At 37.3% G+C, this 22,048-nt stretch overlaps 2 protein-coding genes across 3 annotated transcripts in view; one reads left to right on the top strand and one right to left on the bottom strand.

Annotated features, from left to right (window-relative positions):
- LOC124357173 (calcium uniporter protein, mitochondrial) overlaps positions 1 to 22,048 on the top strand; it is a 433,451-nt gene that overhangs the window by 273,228 nt on the left and 138,175 nt on the right. The window lies entirely within an intron of this gene.
- Positions 1 to 22,048, bottom strand: part of LOC124357171 — a 146,593-nt gene that overhangs the window by 20,829 nt on the left and 103,716 nt on the right. Inside the window, exon 3 of the mRNA XM_046808689.1 lies at positions 5,413 to 5,559. Within this exon, the coding sequence (XP_046664645.1) occupies positions 5,413 to 5,559 (147 nt within the window). The remainder of the gene's footprint in view (positions 1 to 5,412; positions 5,560 to 22,048) is intronic.

The following is a 22,048-nucleotide window of genomic DNA, read 5'->3' as shown; positions in this document are numbered from 1 at the left end:
ATAAACAATGTCGAAAATATTCTAAACTATTAAAATAAATATTTATAAATTGTCATCATGGATAAGTAAGGGCGCAAGTGACTCACTACTATCACAACTTCAGGTTTAACTATTAGTCTGTATCAAGAGCATTAAGACAATACAAGTAATTGTACACCTGAGCCCGGTACAAGTCTTACACTAACTTGTGGCATTACGTGTCTCCTGGCTTACGTACTGTGCAGCACTATGATTACTTGGTTTTTACGTACACCTGAGCCCGGTACAAGTCTTACACTAACTTGTGGCATTACGTGTCTCCTGGCTTACGTACTGTGCAGCACTATGATTACTTGGTTTTTACGTACACCTGAGCCCGGTACAAGTCTTACACTAACTTGTGGCATTACGTGTCTCCTGGCTTACGTACTGTGCAGCACTATGATTACTTGGTTTTTACGTACACCTGAGCCCGGTACAAGTCTTACACTAACTTGTGGCATTACGTGTCTCCTGACTTAAGTACTGTGCAGCACTATGATTACTTGGTTTTTCCGTACACCTGAGCCCGGTACAAGTCTTACACTAACTTGTGGCATTACGTGTCTCCTGGCTTACGTACTGTGCAGCACTATGATTACTTGGTTTTTACGTAGACCTGAGCCCGGTACAAGTCTTACACTAACTTGTGGCATTACGTGTCTCCTGGCTTACATACTGTGCAGCACTATGATTACTTGGTTTTTACCACTTCTTCCGTATAACGTGTTTGCATGTATTTAGCGTATTATGCATATTTTTACTCATTTACGGCATGTAGTACTAGGACTATTACAGAAGACCAGTACGTCTAGATTGATTAGAGGCCATCAATCGATCTCGGCTAACGATAGACTTTTTTAATTAACCAACACAATTAGACTCACGCCCTTAGTGGTTCACAATCCACGTAAAACCCTCACTCCCTTCACCACCAATCTTTGGTAGTAAAAAGGCTACACAGTTCATCTTCATTCTTTTCGTAATTAATCTCATGATATTCCACGTGACAAATAAATATTTAACAATACACTATGAACCTGATATTATCAATTAGTTTTACTCATTGAATTGAAATAATAAACAAGTAACAAATTGGTATGTCTCTCATTGAACCATGAGAAATTAAACCACGCTCCTCACAAGTTGTCTATAACAGTGTAACTCGCTATTATTCCGTCTCTCCTACTAATGCTCTAGTAGTCGGTCTCTCTACTCAGAGGAATGTCATTGAAACTAAGAGGATAAGGCGGTAGTTTCCTTTGTTCCTTTGTTATCCTCGGCAGCCGTCATTGAAGGAGTTTAGATCAAACAGTGAAACTTGGAGTCTATATCTGTCTTTGTATTGTACCTTGTGTCGTACAATATCGGCTGTTCTCTGTTCTTGTGCGGTTAACCGCTCCGAGTGCTGGAGATCTAACGTGGGCTTTGCTGTGCTTTGTCTCGACAGTTGGCACGAAGGTCGACACAATCTTGAAGCCTGCCTGCATTGCGGTACTAATTTATCTCTCCATAATCCTACTTGATCCGAGTAGTTGATCTTTCAGGTTTGGTATACTCTTGACCCCTTCACAATCTTACTTTGTTCCTAGTATGTGATCTGTCTAGTGTACATTTTGTCTTGTTAGTTGACATGGACGGTTGACACAAGCACCGAGACTGCCTGCATTGCGGCACAATCTCGTTGTGCTTCTTCCCCCTCCAATCATTCACCTCAATTTTGCTTATATAGAAATAAAGCTTGGCGTAAAACTTGAAGCCTCTTGATATGTATTCTAGAGCTTTGCTAACATTCAGATAACAACGGCATTATCTTTAAAATCCTTAAGTTATTTGAGAATTAAACCTATTCTAGATCTGTTAGTCTATTCTTTCCAAAATTAGTTTATAAAAAAACGTAACCGATTATTTAGTGCTATTAAATAACCATTAACAAATAATAATAGTAATAATCATCATTTCACAGCCAAAAGTGATTTACTAATTCGCAAATTTTTATTGAGAGCTCTTAGAGGTGAAGTCATAGAGATGTAGTAGTGCACACCAGGTGAAAGATATTATTAAACAATGATTGTTCCAAAGTTTGGCTAAAGTTTTGTCAGAGATAAGAAAAGTTTTGGCTCTAGAGGTACGTAATATAATAACAGCGGGGAAGAGACGTACACTAAGATAGCATTTAATGTACGGCACTCTATAGTGTGCTTTAGGGCAACCCATAGAACCAGGATTTAAAATCAGCTGAAACATCATTAAACGACGTTTGCTGCAAAGTCCCGCTGAGCTTTAACAAAGTTTCGTCAGAGATAAGAGCGGCACATGTTTGGCTGTGCAGTGACGTATGATAACAGAGAAGAGATAGCAGTTACTGTACGGTACTCTATATGCTTGAGGTCAGAACGTAGAGGCGGTCGAACCTTCCCCTAATCACATACCGGCCGAGCTAACACTACCCAGGATGGCCGTTATAAAGTTAGTCGCGTCGTGCCCTCGTTTGTGGAATGCCTTCTAGGCCTTTTGTCCAGCCGAAATCGATTTTAAATCTCTTCCGGGAATAAAAGTGCATTGATCTCATCAGTATTCTGATGTGTTGTGTAGACTAGTTTACATTTTATAAAACTATCTTCATTTTCTTTACTGATTTAATAGTTTATACTTTTTTTACAAATAGTAAAGGGAACTAATAGTAATGGAACTTCTCAAACGCAGAGTAAAATTAACTTATATAAACTGCACGCTCAGACATAATAGCTACTTTTATTGAATACACATCAATCGAAAGATAACCATAGTTACAATAGCAGTGATTACAACAATACATAGTTCTCCATGTTAACTTCTAAACGCGCGACTGTCAGATATTGTGGAAGGGTCGGAATAAATGCAGGAGAGCCCGTCCCACTGACATGGCAGGGGAGTGTGACACAGAGATGTGTATGTAAATCACAGGCTATATTTCATTTAAAGCGATCCGGTTATCAACTGCTTTTTCAGTATTATTCCATTTTCATTCTGGTGTTTTACCATAATTATTTTTAAACGCCACAAAAAATTATCAGTTCTCGTATTTGAAAATATGTCTACTTGCCATAAATATGTGTTTAACTTCTCAATCGCTTATTCGTCTGACATAGTATTGAACATTATACAATTTATGTACGTACTGAGTTTTGAATTAGAAGGATCTAAAATTGGAAACACAATTTATCGATAACTTTGTTTTGAAGTTAACATTTTGCTACACACCAATGTTTATTACCTTTTTCTGTTTATGGAAATTCGACCAATTTGTTTTTAAAACGAATATTGTGATCGGTTTATTAGTTATGGTGACGCTGTGAAAACAATACTAATTTCAGCGGGTCCGGGAGTACATAAGTACGTTAGAGTATGTTAGACTTTAGGTTTACTCACCCTCTCCCCGAATACGCCTGAAATGTTCTAACATTAACTTTTAACACCCAATACATTGAGACATTGGCTTTATTATGCTGTTTGTGACACTGTGATGTAACTTAATACGACGCTGGTTCCACTATGGAACACGAACAGTCTATATACTCATAGTAGAGACATACAAGTGAGGAAACGCGTTAGCATCGTTGCATATTGCCAGTCTAGCCTGAGTTCAGGCCGTTATAATGAATTCAGAGGGTTCAGGCTATGTGCTTCTACGTAATGCGTACAGATTGCATCGATGTCACATTCCGTTATCAGTCCGACTCCGATAGCGTCGTTCGGAAAAACTCGTTTTGATACTACTAGACTCTGTAGCTTGAAGCTATGTGTTCCTATAATGCGTACCGATTGCATCGATGTCACATTCCGTTATCAGTCCGACTCCGATAGCCGGTCGTTCGGAAAAACTCGTTTTGATACTACTAGACTCTGTAGCTTGAAGCTATGTGTTCCTATAATGCGTACCGATTGCATCGATGTAACATTCCGTTATCAGTCCGACTCCGATAGCCGGTCGTTCGGAAAAACTCGTTTTGATACTACTAGACTCTGTAGCTTGAAGCTATGTGTTCCTATAATGCGTACCGATTGCATCGATGTCACATTCCGTTATCAGTCCGACTCCGATAACCGGTCGTTCGGAAAAACTCGTTTTGATACTACTAGACTCTGTAGCTTGAGGCTATGTGTTCCTATAATGCGTACCGATTGCATCGATGTCACATTCCGTTATCAGTCCGACTCCGATAACCGGTCGTTCGGAAAAACTCGTTTTGATACTACTAGACTCTGTAGCTTGAGGCTAGGTGTTCCTATAATGCGTACCGATTGCATCGATGTCACATTCCGTTATCAGTCCGACTCCGATAGCCGGTCGTTCGAAAAAAATCGTTTTGATACTACTAGACACTGTAGCATTATCAGATATGAAAAGTTACTGAGACTTCTACCGACGATCGCAAACTCTCTCTTAAGTTAGTTCGGAAATGATAAAAGAAGACGGACATCTTGCCAGGGATTGTACAGTTTTGGTAGCTGACCAGCGTATACGTGAGGTAATTAGGGCCATATGGGCAATCACTGGTGCCCTCATGCCTAATTGATTCCTTTAATAATTAATATCTGGTGTTGTAACATATTCTACCTTGTGATGTATGTTTGACGAGATAATTCTGGACTTCTCCTTATATACTCACGTCTTCTTATTTTTCGAAATTTCCATCCCCTAGTTAAGAGTGTTTAGTCCAAAACGTCCCTTTCACGCCAAGACCAATTCCGAAGTGGCCAGTTCATACAGTTCGTCCGTAACGTATTAAATAGAATGTGGATCTGTGTTATTATGAAAGATCCCTTACCAAGCTACAGTGTGCAGTTTGTTTCTATAGTTCACTGACTGCGGTCGCTTTTCATGGCGAAGTGAATGTTTCCATTCAAAACAATTGGGAACGATTTTCATAAAATGTGACACATAATGTAATACTAAGCGACTGGCATGAATTCACTATTATAATCAGCAGTCCTGTTTATAATTCCCCGGCACTTTCTGGTCCGAACAATCTCTGGCATACGTTTAACAGGCAAAATGATAACTTTAGATCAAATTCATCAAATGAAACACGTATAAACCTTATTATGAAATTTACGCTTTCTTTCTTATTCTAGTTTATGGTGGCAGAATTAATGAGAGATTACAATGAAGGAGAAACAAGTTAATAAGTCCATTTCTAGATGCATCATGGAATGAAATGAAATAAGAATTGGCAGTATATACTGTCTTGAGGATTTATGAGGTAGCTATTTAATACTTACATGTAACCATTACGGGTATTTTAGACAGATAAATGACATAGTGTATATAATTACTATATTAAAGTGACATTTCAAACCGTGCAATACAAACACTGAACTACTTATATCACTGTGAAAACGAACACTCACATATTTTGGTGGATCGCGGGTTTGAGCTTGGCGCGAGGTATCAGCTCCTGGCGACGAACCCTGGGTACGGCCGCGTCTAGTGACCAGTGGAGCTGGGTACAGTTGCGTACCCGGGCTCCATGTTCCCACTCGTACCCACTTCCGCTCCTGTAACATGAGAACAACAATACCATTAAGGAAGAAAGGATTAATTGTGGTATTTCAACAGTTCCAATCTGTAATAGATACTCAATTATAGTTACTTGAGTATTTCTACGGTTCCACTTACTTTCATTTTGTAATAATATTAATTTTTTACGAGTACTTTTGCTATGTCGAATTTAATTGCTTATTTTACATTGTTATTATGTTCTCCGGTCGATTTTTTCTTATCCAGATGTTTTGAGTCCCTACCGTGTTCACGAACTTGAGTAAATACTAAACGTTTTGTTTCTTAGGTCACTTTAAAAGGGTAGGATAAACTTATAAAAAGCTGGCAGCTTGTGATAACGAAATCATATTGATTACTGGTTGGTTTTATTACTCATTGATTTTTTGAGTTTACGATCTCAGTAAAGTTCAGCCTCTGTTACTTAACTCTTTTTACCAAAAATGGGTCTCCATGGCAAGGCGATTTTGTTTCATCAACAACTATTCCTTGTCGTGTCAACATGAACTAATTATATCCCTAAGAAATTATAATTTTTCTTTAAGAATATTGTAAGCTATTAAAGATCAGATCCTTTCTTTAAAGGATGAAGTGTGGAGGCTGCAAATCATCTCGTTTAAGAGTGTATTGTACCGTTGACGTGACGTGATGTTGGCGGCCTCCAATGTGTACAGTGTGTCAATACCGACACAAGGAGCCGCCCGTCAGCAGAATCTACCAGTGATTGATGTACCACACTTATTTACTTGTCTAGACATGTTGTGCCTTCCAGCGTCCCACTTTGTCATTCTTACCGTCACTGCATCATTCAAGAAACGTTTATGTGTCGCATACAATGAGAAAATATAGTGCCATTACAGAAATTTATACAAAATAGTGTACTGCAGTCCGACATTGTACCTTCAACGTGTTCAACAATCAGTCAAATATACAAATAATTAAGCTGGTGAATATCAAAATTCTCGTATCGAAGCTTTCTTATTTATATTCAATTTAACTTTCTGTGTACGTGTTTTTATTTATTATATAAAACTAATTTTACATCAACTGGTTAAACTACTCAATAAGTTTTGTTTTCGTTTAATACTGTGCGTTTTCCAAGTAGCCAGATTTTGTTTGTAAGTTGTGAGTCAAATTACAATAAACCATTAAGTAAATAAATACTACGATAAGTAACAATATCCTAGCAAAATAAAATACTTTTTATCCAGTGAACATTATTTAAAGAATCTTTAAGTGATTTATGTTTCTATAAACATTAGTATTATTTCATTTTATATTAAATTAATTTTTACGATAAAAATCGAAAATTGGATTTTAAGTTTATTTTAAAAATGGTATTACCAATTATTACAGGCTACCGTATTTACACTAAGCGTAATTAAAAATTATGTATTGGATGCATTTTCAAAATAAAATGTTTTAAGTAAAACATATAAATACGAAAATGCAGTGAGATACCACATAGATGGCCATAAAATATTTTATTTTGCACAAAATAAGGTGATAAAATTTGTTCACCAATCTCTAGTTGACGCCTTCAAATGTAGTACGCAGAATGCGCAGTGTTGTTATGTATCTCTATTGCGTTTAACTCCTACTCGTTTGAAAATCTTTCGTTGACAGGCATGCCATCACAATTATTTTACATTAAGACGAAAAGTACTTAACATTGGCTTTAAGTACTGTAAACTTAAACAAATGTGTAGACGCAATAGATAATATCAGACTGGACTGTTATAAAAAAGTCGAAATGTTGCTATCACTCAACAGTGTTATTATCTAATGTCTAGTGTTTCAATAATTTTTGTATTTTAATTTTCAAAAATCCCCTGTTTTAACGACAGAACTACTCAGATATGTAACAGAAATTTATGTATATAATATAAAGTAATGTAATGAAAGTATATTATTAATGATACTAATCTGAAAGTAGTTTGAAAATCTAAATGAATCATCTATATTTGTCATCACTTCGTAATATAACAATATCAAGTCAATATTAATAATTTGATAGATTATAACGTGGATGATACAACGACAGAAAAATATGAATGATTTTATATTAGGCCTTGAAATAAGAAAATAATGAACTGCCTAAAGGTGACTTATTCGCCAAAGATACAATGTAACAATCAAATACACTATGCTTTAAATATTCTAGCGTATATAAAGTTGATCTTTCTATTAAGCGTTAATAAACGTTGTGCTTACATGATAAACTACAGTGTAAAATGTATGTATGGTCTCAAGGTTTTGTAGATTTATTTCTTTTTTTCTTTTGTGTCTTGACATCAGTATTGTATTTAATGTATTATTTTTCCTTTTATATGTTTATAACTGAGGCTAAAACCTTTATTCGCCATTATAGTTTCAGTTTAATAAAACCTTTTCTATTGGAGATTTAACTTATATTATGGCGTTAAATGTAATGTTATATCTCGCAGTTTTTAGTTGTATAGGCCTTTAAGTATTGCTAAATCAAAGGCTTAACTAACAATCATTTTAATTTAAAAGGACAGAACTTGTAATGAAGTGTTCATTGGTAGTATTTTTACACCAAATGAATTAATTTTGTCCGAATTATTTCAATAGGATAATGCTAAGGTAAATACATTAATTTATTCAATAATATGAGAAAACATTAAATGCTAAGGACAAATGACATGTGTTTAGGTCGGTGGCTCTCTAGACTTTGTCAGACCTAGGAGTCAGATTAATCCGAGTGGAGAAAGCGCTTGTTAGCTGCAAGAACAATCGGGGTAGGCCAGTATAGCAGGAGCCAAACAGAGCCAGCCTTGAGCCATTACTGTTGGTGTGGGAGGGGGTGGTGGTGGGGGGGTGGCAAGACGGAGTGGCGACAACCGCATTAGTGGTGCCCTGTAATGTATCCCGCTCATAGCTGGATGACTCCTACTCGCTCATTTTTTTCTTCCTGTACTTTTGTTTTCAGGCGGAGCCTCGTAATGCAGGCGGTACGCAGTGATTAGCTCGTTAACTTCCATATCAATTAGTATATTATTAAGAGTATGTATGTCAATAACAACGGGGTTGTTTCTTCTATTCATCACCCGACAGGGCCTTCTTGAAATCATGTTTTCCGTCCGTTTGTTTAATAACTTCCTAGAAAGGTCCTAGAGATTTGCAATTTAGTACATGCGTTCGTTGTGTTTCACGAAAGAACCCTACAAATTTTGGTGTCTAACCTCCAAATGGCAGTCCGTCTGTCTTGTCTGTCAGTATGTCCGTCTGTGTGATAACTCTCCATAGAGTGGTCCTAGACTTGATACTCTGTAGTTATGCACGGCAGAAGGAAAAGGACTATTGAGTTTGGGGCCAAAACGCCACAGAACAGTCCGTATGTCTGTCCGTTTAAGCAATAACTAGGGCTTAGATACTTGAAATCTTTTACATTCCTTTCTCTTGATTCAAATAAGAGTAATATCGATTTTAGAGTTAAAAAGTAAAAGAAATGGAGGTCCCTTTTTTTCAAATGGATCTCAATGTTCTTTTTGGAACTTGGATTGTATACAGTACCTACACTTACCTAACCTTTATTCAAATATATAACATCAATTCTTAAAGTGTTCAATATCAGAATTGCAATATATTTAGATTTGGAACAAAAAGTTTGTTAGTATAGCAACTAAGATGTTAGTATTATAACCTATATATAAAGCCTAATACAAGATAGACCCAAAATACGTGTTCAATGTAATATGAATCTAATTTAATATGTGCAATATCATAAGTATCTCCGAACGATGCATAAAATGAGGTACATACGTGTATGGGTATGTCAATTTATTTATGCTTCTGAATATCCATCATGAACCGAAACCATGGAGATGTTCAATCGCGTACTCATGAACTCTTGAACAATAACTCAGCTCAGGTGGTATCTATGGGCGCATTACGGATCGGACTCTGTAGGCCAAACGTTTTCACTACTGTAGGCCAAACGTTACGCACCACTCGTTCCGCCAAGGGTAAGGTGTTTTGTTTGTTTTGAGTTAACATGGCTGACTCCAAGTTATTTATGAGCCCTGATTTTTAACAACATTTATTGAAGAGTATCGAAATTTTCCGATAGCATTTATTACGTACGAAAACGGAGAGTACCAGTGAGGCGTTCCTCTGGTGATATAGCGTTTCGCAGTATAGTGTCTTCTTTGTTATAAGCGGTTTAACCTTGTCCAATAACATGTTGAAACTTTCAGCTGACATCCTTAAATAGTTCTGATAGTTTTGGCGACTATCATTCCTAACAAAATTCAATAAATTCATGTGACTAATTCTCTTTCTATTTAGTAACCAATTCTTTGACCACATTACCCTCTTCTTCCGTTTCTTCTTAATACACCTAGCTCATCTAACACTATGACCGCAGATGCAACCTTCTTCGAAAAACTCATGTTTGCAACTGGGCGAGCAAAATACGTAGGTGTATGGTGAATAATCAGCGGGTCCGGCTCGCGAGCTAGGCTCGGCGAGCCAGGCTCGCGAGCCAGACTCGCAGGTGTATGGGGCCCTTAACACGTCTGTGTATCACTAAGCTGACGTCTGTCATAGCATAGTCAACACAACATTCACGTTAACTACCTTGTCATCACATTGGCTACTCGGCACATTATCCGGCATACTTATCACCAATTTAGTTTTATAAGTGTTACCAGACTCGTCTGTAATAGTTTCATCTACCCATGACGCAGCAGACGGATTTCATATCATTCATCATATTCTACCTTAAGGAAACGTTAAATTGTTGCATTTCTTATTAGTTGTATTATTTATTGGTAGTTTATTGGCTGAGCAAAAGCATAGCCTTTCAATTGAGCGATTGGAATAATTTAATTTCTGTCTGTCCGTATGGTTTCTGAAAACGAACAGACCCATAGAATAAAAATTGTCCATTGACCTTTATTTCTAAATATTTATATACACGAATATTTTTACATTCTACTTATGGGTAACCATGATAGTAACAATAAATTACAGCATACAAATTATTTAAACAAACTGAGTACAATCACAGGATTTTAAAATGTGATGAATAAAATTTTTATTCATACAGTAAAAAGAGTGAAAACATATAGTGGAAAGTGTAGAATGTTACGCGTACGTGACAAGACCATATAAGGGCATATTAATGGAATATTTTGCTGAAATACTTAATTAAAGTTGAGAACACGAGTTCCTATAATGCTAGTTTTTGAAACGGGATCGTTTTGTTGGTAGTGGTACGGGAATGTCGAAGTTTAAATGGCCAAGAGGGACTCGGTCTGTGCGACTGTTATATGTATGTCCAGTACCATTTCACAAGGGACGTAGTCGAGACGTGAGTACTTCCCCAACATTTCCATACAAACTGTTCCGGGCCGACTGTCCGAACTCGGCTTCCTGTATTCTACTCTAACACATTGCGAGTAGGTCTACTCTACTTCTAACACATTGGGAATAGGCCTACTTATTCAAGTCATCGAACTATTATATCTAGTTCAGTATTTAAGTTAGCCCTCGAAAAGACTACCATTTTCGTAAAGAGAATTGTCCGTTTCATTACCAACAGACATTCGGATTGACTTATAGAATTCTAACTTGTTACAGAATTGTTGCTCTTCACACAAGGACAATTCTACGGTGTTTGTGAATAGCTTTACAGGCGCTACGCTGCCTTTAGCTACATACCAAAGGCCTTCTAAGTTGGCAACGTGAACAACATAATTATATTCCAAATTTCCTCTGTTGTAATTATTTTCTTCCATCTGGTCTCATTAGGGTCTGCCGCCCTTTACCTCTGACCGCAATGACCCTTTTGCGTCACTGATATTCTCTTCAAATACTTCCTGTATCGAAAGCTGTCCTCGATCTGTTTCTAAAAATATAGTCACGACCAAACGAACCTCCACTAATCTTTCTTAGTCAACGTAGCTGTAGTGGGAGGGGTTAATTCAAAGGGAATGTTGAAATTCACATTTATCTGAAGAGATCTAAAAATGTCGGCGACGGAGACGAACGAAATCTTTTTTAAACACTAGGGAAACCAAATTTGTAACTGTGCACATGATGAGACAATGAGAACATCATTTGGATTACACTGTATTGTTGCTGGGTATATCAGACAATACTGTTCATAGTCTCGGTGTTTTTGATGTCGAAATTATGCAAAGAGTTTGTTTAGAACGTTTTCGTCGCCGATTTTTTTTATATCTTCAGACGGACGTGGACTCCAGATTCCAGTCTGTAACAGTATAAAATTTCAGACGCTGCAGTGAGCTTAAGGTGAAATGGAGCTCCAAATGCTACCTTAGTTATTTTACCAAACTCTGTAATTTTAGGCATTTTATATGGTCTTTTCTCGCCAATATAAGGTAATCTAACACCACTACATTTCCAAAGCTTTTACTGTACTGTAACTGATAAACGACTATATTCGGAAGCTCTTACACTACACTGTTATAAGTTACCTATTTAACTCTGTCTTAAAATTAACTCTCACTTTAAAAAATACTTTCCTTTTTTGCTCTCCTCAAGCAACTTACAAAAACAGCCATCGTGATTTTGAGAAGTGCAGAAGAGCTTATTATCAGTGGGATATAGGCATTGCATCCCAAGCGCCGTTGGGGGATGGATCGCTAAGAGAAAAGAGGTCAAGTACATATCAACAATGTAACGAGAAAGACGGACCCTAATTTGTGATGTATAGGTCAAGAAGTTGAAACAGAAAAAGACGCATTGTCCGTTAAAATTTAAATAGGTCGAAACAAAAGATTTGAATCAGACATTGGCGCAAATCTACAGCGATTTACAAAGATGAAAGAATCTTCCTTACTTTTCAAGTGAAGCAACTGAAAGGGCTGCACTCGAGTTTGATTGTATTGTGCTTACCCCTCCTCATCCCCGGGGCATTAATGCGTATTTTACTGTCTTTGATTCCGGCACACTTGACTCCCCGCAAGCTTCTTTGTCTATAAATACTTTTATGTCAACCTAATTCCACATCCCTCTGTTGAGTTATAACAATTCTGCAGACAATTTATTGTTAAGATTATTAAACGCCATATCTGTCTTCGTGTGATAATGATCACGAACTTTTTCCTACTTAATAAATGTATTGTGGTTGATGAAAGGGGCTGCTCATCGTTAAGTTCTATTTTAGTTTACCCAAAAGAGTTAAGTTCCACAAATGGAATATATACACCAATGTTATAGAGTCTTGTAGCTATAGTCTAAGACTATCAGAAGAATTAAATGAAATAAACGGTTTAATGAGTTTTATAAATAAGGACCTTCTTTTGTATAAACGCTTTTATGTAAATTTTTTATAAACCACAATATGTTCGGTCGGCTAATTCGTGTCATGTAACATTGTTTGACAACGTGATAATTTGGTTTTGGGATACAATCATTGTACGATAAACCAAAAGGCTGCGTCAAGGAAAGTTATGTAATAAAGAACTATGTAAAAATCGATTTCGTTAATTTCAAATTTGATACATGTATTCCAGAATTATAACCTAGACGAATGATTAATCTATTTGAAATTATTACAGTATATATTTTGATAGATTTTTATATCACCGAAAATTTAAATTTTCTTACATGTCAAACCGTTACTCCACTCATGCGGTAGTAGAGAGGAGCTTCTACTCGCGTCTACATTCGCCGCGTCACAACGGCATTATTATTTTCGGCCATAGCGGACGATTTTACATTTATTTACTAGTAATGAATTCAACTGCAAACTCCTCTCCTCTACCAGTTCATCACCACTGTCTACTTTCGTAACAAAACCGATCGGATTGATCAGTAAACATGAAAGTTAAAAACTGAAAGCGTAGTCTCAGTGAAAGCAACTGTTATTGTAACCATCAACGTTAACAAGGACAGGTTTGACTTTCCTGCTGGCTGCCAAGGATTCACGTCGTTGTCATAAAATGTTGTACATGCTACAAGCTAGGAGTAATAATGGGTAATACAGTTACTCGCTCGGAGTATCGCTAGGTTTATGGCAGTACCGTAATACATCTAGTGGTTACATCGCCCTCGCTGTTGGGTAATCTCGGAGCCACTAAACTAAGTTAGACGACTGGAACATAATGTTATAACTGTATCAACACCATTTGCTTTCTTCTCCAGGTAAGAACTGGAAACACTCGTAATTTTAATGTAACGTACAAACGTGTTATTGCGTACCTGCACTAACCCATCCATAATTAACTCGATTTACGTAAATCTATTAGAAATAGTTTATGCAAAAACTATTTACTTATTTGAAGACAGGATATATATTAAAAATTAAAATATAACTAATCCATCTCATCGTCATGTTTTAATTTACGATAAGTTTGTGTATGTGTGCGCGCATGCGTGTAATATATAGTTAAATAAACATTTAATCGGAAAAGCACTTGCTCCACCGGGACTCGAGTCCATTTCTCTCACTTGTCGAGCAAATATACTACCAGTACAAAACAGAGCCCTTGCTTATTATCATTTACTTATTTTGTATTTTACTGTTTCCGTCAGATATATGTTTAAATAACCAAACTAATATGTGATCTAAAGACTAAACTATCCGTCTAACACATTTTAACATCCATTTAATTTGTATAAACGGCAATGCTTAATTTAATTTCAATTAAGATTGCATGAAGTTATTTGTAACCCCTCGCTTTTTACGATTCAATTATTTTGTGTATGTCCGTTTTTGTTGCAAATGTGTTTGAATAACCCAATACGTATGTTTTGAAAATAATTCCTCCCCAAAAAAGTGTATAACATTCGCATTGCGTAATATCCGCGACACTTCCAAGATAACTCCTTGTTCAAAATTATATATTGTTTTTTCGAAATAACCAGGAAAACCTTTAAATTCAGTCTGTATAGTATCATGAAGTACACACTCATCACTTCTATCACCAAATAGCGTAATATTGTGCCCGCTTCTATTGCCGAAAGAAACGATATCATTGTGAGACGATGCCATCACATCAGATCACTACCGTGGGACCGATACCATCACTTCACTACATCCCCGGTGTATTGACAACTGCTCTATTTGCCACGTAAGGATGGTTATTGTCGCATTGTATCTCACACAATAGCGCTGGCGGCCGGCAGTGATTAGTCATCCAGTTTTAACTCTTACCTCGTACTGAATATTTCGAGGGAGACTTGTTTATCTTCATCACTTGTAACACAGATCGATATCACTGTGAGACGATGCCATCACAGCAGATCACTATCGTGGGACCGATACCATCACTTCACTACATCCCCGGTGTATTGACAACTGCTCTATTTGCCACGTAAGGCTGGTTATTGTCGCATTGTATCTCACACAATAGCGCTGGCGGCCGGCAGTGATTAGTCATCCAGTTTTAACTCTTACCTCGTACTGAATATTTCGAGGGAGACTTGTTTATCTTCATCACTTGTAACACAGGTCAATATCACTGTGAGACGATGCCATCACAGCAGATCACTACCGTGGGACCGATACCATCACTTCACTACATCCCCGGTGTATTGACAACTGCTCTATTTGCCAAGTAAGGGTGGTTATTGTCGCATTGTATCTCACACAATATCGCTGGCGGCCGGCAGTGATTAGTCATCCAGTTTTAACTCTTACCTCGTACTGAATATTTCGAGGGAGACTTGTTTATCTTCATCACTTGTAACACAGATCGATATCACTTGTGAGACGATGCCATCACAGCAGATCACTACCGTGGGACCGATACCATCACTTCACTACATCCCCGGTGTATTGACAACTGCTCTATTTGCCAAGTAAGGGTGGTTATTGTCGCATTGTATCTCACACAATATCGCTGGCGGCCGGCAGTGATTAGTCATCCAGTTTTAACTCTTACCTCGTACTGAATATTTCGAGGGAGACTTGTTTATCTTCATCACTTGTAACACAGGTCAATATCACTGTGAGACGATGCCATCACAGCAGATCACTACCGTGGGACCGATACCATCACTTCACTACATCCCCGGTGTATTGACAACTGCTCTATTTGCCACGTAAGGGTGGTTATTGTCGCATTGTATCTCACACAATAGCGCTGGCGGCCGGCAGTGATTAGTCATCCAGTTTTAACTCTTACCTCGTACTGAATATTTCGAGGGAGACTTGTTTATCTTCATCACTTGTAACACAGGTCGATATCACTGTGAGACGATGCCATCACAGCAGATCACTACCGTGGGACCGATACCATCACTTCACTACATCCCCGGTGTATTGACAACTGCTCTATTTGCCAAGTAAGGGTGGTTATTGTCGCATTGTATCTCACACAATAGCGCTGGCGGCCGGCAGTGATTAGTCATCCAGTTTTAACTCTTACCTCGTACTGAATATTTCGAGGGAGACTTGTTTATCTTCATCACTTGTAACACAGGTCAATATCACTGTGAGACGATGCCATCACAGCAGATCACTACCGTGGGACCGATACCATCACTTCACTACATCCCCGGTGTATTGACAACTGTTCTATTTGCCACGTAAGGGTGGTTATTGTCGCATTGTATCTCACACAATAGCGCTGGCGGCCGGCAGTGATTAGTCATCCAGTTTTAACTCTTACCTCGTACTGAATATTTCGAGGGAGACTTGTTTATCTTCATCACTTGTAACACAGGTCAATATCACTGTGAGACGATGCCATCACAGCAGATCACTATCGTGGGACCGATACCATCACTTCACTACATCCCCGGTGTATTGACAACTGCTCTATTTGCCACGTAAGGGTGGTTATTGTCGCATTGTATCTCACACAATAGCGCGGGCGGCCGGCAGTGATTAGTCATCCAGTTTTAACTCTTACCTCGTACTGAATATTTCGAGGGAGACTTGTTTATCTTCATCACTTGTAACACAGGTCGATATCACTGTGAGACGATGCCATCACAGCAGATCACTATCGTGGGACCGATACCATCACTTCACTACATCCCCGGTGTATTGACAACTGCTCTATTTGCCACGTAAGGGTGGTTATTGTCGCATTGTATCTCACACAATAGCGCTGGCGGCCGGCAGTGATTAGTCATCCAGTTTTAACTCTTACCTCGTACTGAATATTTCGAGGGAGACTTGTTTATCTTCATCACTTGTAACACAGGTCGATATCACTATGAGACGATGCCATCACATCAGATCACTACCGTGGGACCGATACCATCACTTCACTACATCCCCGGTGTATTGACAACTGCTCTATTTGCCACGTAAGGGTGGTTATTGTCGCATTGTATCTCACACAATAGCGCTGGCGGCCGGCAGTGATTTGTCATCCAGTTTTCGCTCTTACCTCGTATATGATACTCTCGAGGGAAGCTTGTTTGTCTTCATCACTTGTCACACAGTTCAGCCGCAATCATTCTACCTATGTGTATAGAAATATGTGTTCTAGTAATTTCCACTAACATTTTTATTTTAACAAATTTGACACTTCTATTCGCTTCACTGTCCAATTCCTGATACCAAATTTTCCGGTCATTTATCTGAAATATGCTATTTTTATTTGTCATTAAAGTCTGGAATATATACTTACTATTTGTCTTGATATTAAAAATAATATACTTTCAAAGTATTAAATTTACAATGGCTAGTGTCAACGTTGTTCTTTAGTTACTTTTTAAAATTCCAACAAGTGGAGGTAAATTACGTGCTATTTTCTATTTAATGTAAGAGAAATATAGTGAATAATAAATAATTAAACATAGCATACTAAATTGGTTATTTGTATTAATTTCCTGATAGTAGAATTTTGTATATAAGTCCTTAATTGTATTTTATTTTTATTTTATTGCCTTTCTAATGTGAACTTTTACATCAAATAGAAATGATAAAGCAGAGATGTTGAAATTCAAGTTAACCAAAATCAGTTATATGTTCTCAATTTACTCGATGGAGATAAAAATGAATCTGAAAAGTTACTTTATTTTATTTTACACTTATTTTACTTCTGCGATTGCCTGAGCAATAAGTTATTTTTTAAGTTACTTAACTTTTAAAATGTATATTTATATTTTTGAAGACATATAATTTTTAATCTCTAATCCACTAGAGCAGCGGTTTTGGGGGATGATCCGTTTGTTGACTGCAGTATTTAAACAGAGCGGCGCGGCGGGCGAGAAGGAAGATTGAAGTTTCTCTTGACAAGTTATTATTTTCGTTCGTTGTGAGCGCCTGCAACACGGAAAATGCAACCCGTCTGATAGTTTTGCAGCTCTACTATTTATATCGCCCCATTCCCATCGTTTCCGTCGAGTCCACTGTAATATTTTAAACAGTGCCATTACTTTTGTATTAAATATTCCAACGGTTCTAACACAATGGTCTATTTTTTTCGATTAGTGGTATATGTTTTTTTAATAAATAAATAAATGCATTACTCAGAAACTGTTTAAGTTGTAGCGTTGTAATTTAGCACATACGATTGTCTTTAGGTGGGTGTAATGGTCTATCGAATGAAAAAACGGTTTAATAACTGTTTAAAAAGTTATTCTACAGTTTAAAATATTACTCTCGCGCACATCAAATCATTTAAAAATTGAGCACGCTAATTTTGTTAGCACGCATTTATCACAAATAAAGTATAAAAAGTGTTGTATGCAATGTATACTTTATATGTCTTAAATATTTTGTCTTATAGACACACCCGTAGAGACGGGTTTTATGAACCTTTGCTTTAAAATTCTAATAAGTCCATCTTTCTGAAACTATCAATGATGTTTTTCATTCATTGGACAATGTTATCGTAATAAGAGGCACAAAAGTACATAACTACACCGCTCCAACTTAAAACAGTTTCTGAATTATAAATTTTAATTAAAATTACAGATAGAATCTAAATAAGGCGAAATAGATCACAGTGTTGCAGTATGTTTTTATTTTACCATATTATTAATTTAGATCCAGAAATGTTCTTAAAATGTATCCTGTGACCGTTGTATACACGGGCTCGGAGTTGTAGTGTTAATAATAAATAGATCCTAATAGAAACGTTCCTTCTGCGTGCTGGAAGTCTGCGTTCTCAATATTATGAGAAGCTAATAGCATATGTGCCAATTTAGAAAAGGTAATGTAATATTAATGATTAGAACCTCATGGAAATGTTCATCCCGCTTACTGGAAGTCTGTCAGATGGCAGAATGATGAGATGACTGCGGCAAGACAGATCATTACAGACCATTTAGTCGACCAGTCGTGGAGCGGAGGAGCCCGATGATGACTGGCGGATGACGGCCGGACTGACGTATTGCGGTAAATCCTTGGCTCCTGGCCGGTATTAAGCGGTAGATGATTCAAGACGCGTGTTACACTGCTTCGTGAGCCTGGAACTGTACTAACTTCGTTTAGTTTTTCGTCGCTAATGTTCACTGAGAATAACTTTCGCCTTTCAAAACTCTCGAGCTTAACGAAAATTGAATGCAGGAAAGGACACTACTGATTACATTGTTTTGCAAATTTAAGACATTCAGGGTTGACCACGATGTTACCTTGTAGTTAGGCACAACCTCCAGACGCGCTGCAGAATTCTAGTATGACCAATCTCCAAGGGCCATTGCTTGGTTTTCATCGATGGCGAAATCTGAGAGTCGATTTGTTAATACAATCCGACCAATATCTCATGACAATAGGCTAGTTATCAGGTATAATATTCACTCCAACCTAGAGCGTCAAATTCTATCTAAACCCTTCTCTTTTTTTCTCATTTTTGGAATTTGCCACTAGTACTAAATAATTGCAAACAATCATGTTAAATTAACGATTGTTTACATCGACAGTTTTTCCTGTATATTTTCTAGGATGAATAATACAATGTTTGAAGATTAACTGCCACTGGAAGATGTATTCACTATCTTCCCGTAAACATGGATCCAGAAATGCCCACTTAGAAATTTAGTATTAAAAATACAACGGACTAATTTATCTATCACAAATAGCAAATTTTGATGTTCGAGACTTATTGTGTAAAATATTTCTCCTGTGAGTTTTATAAATCTAGAAAACGAGCATTTAAAGTTTTTTTTATAGACTTTTAAACGCAAAATATAAGCGATTTATATTTATAAGACAGGAAACTGAAAATAATACGGAGATGTGTGTGACTGGGAGATATCGTGTTACTGTGTTGGGAACACATTGTACCCTGACAGGTATTATCAAGGTCACTGCTAGTGTAGAGGTGCGCTGTAATAGCCGTTTAAAAACGCAGTCTAATGTATATTTATGAGATCCATGCGCAATATTCAGTGAGATTGCTTCACTACTTGTTTTCACAAAGGGTTTCCCTCCCTTCCGTCAGTCGTGAACAAACACCTAGCGGCTAGCTGTTTTAGGCAGGCCGGTTCTTTAATTCAGGACCCATTTAATATTTGTTTTAATTATTCATAAAAGTTTTGTTTAGTTTTTATTTTTGACGTCCACAAAATTGTTTAGTGAAGGCCTCAACACATTGTATTTTCAAGCACAATTTGTTTTATCCGGACCGTCCCACAACGGATATTTCAAATTAATTTCTATGACAGTAATTTTCCTTATACTATGTATGGAGGAAAAATTAATACCAACAAGAGTATTTGAAATATTTGTAACATAGAATTCCTTATACCCGAGTTCGGTTATTTTGTGAGGTAGTTACCACGAAGGCTGGTGATTCGATTGATTGTTAATCGATATTAACTACACTGTCACCCTTAAAACCTATATTTTCTGAGTAAAGATAATATTTTAAGATAATTTAAGTTGGCAGGCCTGTGTAACGAAAGTAATTGTCAGTTGGCTGGCCTGGAACCTGAACGATCTCACAACGCAGCTGATGATCCCCGCCTCATCATCTGTTCAAACAATTTTCCGCTGAGCAAACACAGGGCCTACGTCATTTTTCATACACCGAATATAGGGATGGGTAACCTGTCCTTACTGAATTGGTTTTGACGTTTCATTTATTATGGTTCAGTTCATTTTAGACGTTGAGATGTCATATTCATCGACCAATCTGAATAATGTAGGAATAAATATAACAACAAAGGATATCAAAGTAACTTTTTAATTTATACTGTAAAAATCATTAATTTTGTGTAAACTATTTTATACTAGTGTGACTTTACGTGTAAAACTAATATTGACTCAGTACACGATTAGCAAAAATTATAACTTAGGGAAGAACATACTTTGTTTTGTACAATAATCATAATGTTACTTTAATTTCCACATTTTAACGAATATTAGCAATGAGATTTGAGAAGTAACAATAAAGAATACTATTTTATAACAAGAGCAATCCGTATGAATTACAATCGCGGAGGCTACAGCGGCTGCAGCTGGATTCGATCTCTTCAGCCTTCAATTAAATAGACCATGACCCGTTACCTAGTTACCCATGCATGAGCCACGGACACAGATTTCGCTCGACCATCGCACATTTAACAAACTGTACATCAAACATGGCAAGAGCAACCAAGCCTATACACTAGCACTGAATCATTGTGAAATTATTATTAGCGTGTATATTCATCGACCTCCAGAATTAAAAAATTCAAATAGTTTTGTTAGCCGATTTTTTAAAATTCTAATTTGATTATGACTTTGGAAATCTCATTTATAATTCCTAAGTGATCACCTAAACTAATGTATAACCTGATGATCAGTAATGGTTCGTTACTCAAAGGCAAGGCGCACTAGTGAGCGTTGTCATAAGATAGTGTGAACTCTGGTAACTCGTACTCCAAAATTCGTGTTAGAGATTGGATTGTACAAATGTACCCTAACATTTTAAAATGATTTTACATAAATCTCGCATCTTTTTATATTGATTTGTGATAATGACCTAAACGTGAGTGTTATATGAAACTAGTCATCGACCATTTAGACCCCTAGATAAACAGGAGTTGATAGATGACCGATTAAACCATGTTGTTTTTTTCTCTTAGGACAAGAGTCTGAGATATTGCATTTAGTCCTAAAATGATCTTTGCCCTGATTGCGTAATGACAGGATATTCTTGATGAGTAAGTTTGGAGGTAGGGGCAGCCTCCTGTCAAGGTCCAGTCATATCACCATGGAAGAAGGGGAGGCCAGATCTGTATCAACCTCTCCAGACAAGAAGGCAAGGGTGGCACGCTCTCATGTGTAGGCTAGCAGTTGCCTTAACCTTATGGAGTTCTACCATCTGCAGCGGTACGAAGGGTTGAGAGAACACAGGAAACCCATGAATAATGCACTAATCATACACAGCAGGTATAAGCCAATATCTGAGTCTCAGGTCGCGATGCGATGCGGCGCTACGGCGAGGCATCCAGCAAGGCTGAGATTGAGGGAACACAGGAAACCCTTAGATACTAGCATGAATAATGCACTACTCATACACAGCAGGTATAAGCCAATATCTAAGTCTCAGGTTGCGATGCGATGCGGCGCTACGGCGAGGCATGCAGCAGCAAGGCTGAGAT

This window comes from Homalodisca vitripennis, chromosome 3, assembly GCF_021130785.1.
Source record: "Homalodisca vitripennis isolate AUS2020 chromosome 3, UT_GWSS_2.1, whole genome shotgun sequence".
In the NCBI taxonomy this organism is placed as follows: domain Eukaryota; kingdom Metazoa; phylum Arthropoda; class Insecta; order Hemiptera; family Cicadellidae; genus Homalodisca; species Homalodisca vitripennis.
The sequence above is the reverse complement of the archived record's forward strand: the minus strand, read 5'-3'. Positions and strand labels throughout refer to the sequence as shown.